This window comes from Branchiostoma belcheri, unplaced genomic scaffold (assembly GCF_001625305.1).
Source record: "Branchiostoma belcheri isolate BF01 breed outbred unplaced genomic scaffold, Haploidv18h27 scaffold180, whole genome shotgun sequence".
NCBI lineage: Eukaryota > Metazoa > Chordata > Leptocardii > Amphioxiformes > Branchiostomatidae > Branchiostoma > Branchiostoma belcheri.
Genome location: NW_017803269.1, coordinates 150,582 through 152,355, shown reverse-complemented (window position 1 = coordinate 152,355; position 1,774 = coordinate 150,582). Strand labels below are relative to the sequence as shown.

The following is a 1,774-nucleotide window of genomic DNA, read 5'->3' as shown; positions in this document are numbered from 1 at the left end:
CCCCCCTGGCTACAGGCATGCTGTAGGACAATTCAGCCCCGGTGTCTGCCATTATACAGGGTCAGATAATGATATAAACCAACAAAACGTGTCTAAAGTCATCGGACTGCCGAGTCACAAGAAAACTAACGGATTTTCTGTGCTTTCATTGCAGTGAACTGGCTGAACTCGGACCGACTAATGCCAACCAGCATCTCACAAGCCAGGGAGTCGCGTTCTATGACCGCCGCAAAGATGACTGTCGCCGACCTTATCCAGTCTCGCCTGGTTCTCCTTTATTCTAGCCCGTAAATCTGATCTGCAAAGCGCACGTTTAAGCAAACTTTACGCATCGTGATGGCTGATGCAGTAGACCTTATCCGCTGCCCCCTGTATTGCCACTTTACGCTGATCCGTAAAGCGAAAGTTTAAGCAAACTTTACGCACCTTTCAGCATGTCTGACGCAGTAGGCATTATCCTGTGCCTCCTACGTTCATTCTTTACGATAGCCCTAAAAGTGTAACAGTCCATAACCTGGTAAAGCGTATGTACGGAGTGGCATCAATTTAAGCAAACTTAACGCACCTTTCAGCATGGCTGACGCAGTCGGCGTTATCCGTTGCCTCCTGTGCTCCTGTGGCATGGCGGCAAACCTGCTGATCGTTGCCATAGTAACGCATTTTCCCGCCATGCGCACCGCCTGTAACGTGTATGTGGCCAATCTGGCGGCTGCCGACTTCTCATTCTGTCTCTTCGCGCTCGTACAGTCCGTCATCGCTATCCGGTCTACAAATGTGGAGGATTCGTACTATAAACTGCTAGAGGATTACTGTAACCAAACCTGGCACGGACTAGACTCGATAGTAACACATAGAAACGTTACAAATTATACAAACCCGTACGTGACTGCAGAAAACTGCACGGGGCAATACGAGAGAGTGCGAATGTTCGAGGAGTACTGTATGGAGGACGAACTGAACTCCACAGACACAAACGTTACAGATTTCTATACAGATCTGTACGGGATAGCAGGAAACTGTACGTGGCCATACCCGATGCCTGCGTCTCTACAACAAGCCGAGCGGGAGTACTCGACTCTAGGTTGGACCTACGAGAGAAGCTGCGACGTCGGCCGCGTTGTTGTGGTTTTCCTGGCCGCTGCAAGCATCATCCTGCTGACTGTGATAGCTGTGGAAAGGTATCTGCATCTGCATCTGTCTAGCCGGTATAACCGCCATTCGGTGTGACACACCAGCTTCTGTATCTGTATAGCCGGTATAACCGCCCTTCGGCGTAACACACCAGCTTCTGTATCTGTATAGCCGGTACAGCCGCCCTTCGGCGTAACACACCAGCTTCTGTATCTGTATAGCCGGTATAACCGCCCTCCGGCGTAACACACCAGCTTCTGTATCTGTATCTGTATAGCCGGTATAACCGCATTTCGGCGTAACTCACCAGCTTCTGTATCTGTATCTGTATAGCCGGTATAACCGCATTTCGGCGTAACACACCAGCTTCGCAGGTACGCGGCGCGGTGGCAGCTGGCTATATTACACCGATTGACTTGTTACACCTAATAACCCTTGAACTTTTAACTCTAGACATTGTTTAAAGCTATCTAATGACAATGCCCCTACTGTACTTGGTGACAGCAAGTTCCACTCTGCGATAGTTCTAGGAAAGAATGAATTCTTGAACACCTCAATCCTTGGTTGATAACTCTGGTAGTTGAAGGCATGGCCATTTCTTTTGGTCCACCACAAAAAATTCTCTCACCTAGAGCTTTCGATC

The 1,774-nt window shown here is 49.1% G+C and overlaps 1 protein-coding gene across 1 annotated transcript in view; it reads left to right on the top strand.

Annotated features, from left to right (window-relative positions):
• The first annotated feature begins 573 nt into the window (after positions 1-573).
• Positions 574-1,774, top strand: part of LOC109467498 (mu-type opioid receptor-like) — a 3,268-nt gene continuing 2,067 nt past the window's right edge. The window contains exons 1-2 of the mRNA XM_019765510.1: positions 574-774; positions 1,063-1,178. Coding sequence (XP_019621069.1) covers positions 574-774; positions 1,063-1,178 — 317 coding nt within the window. The remainder of the gene's footprint in view (positions 775-1,062; positions 1,179-1,774) is intronic.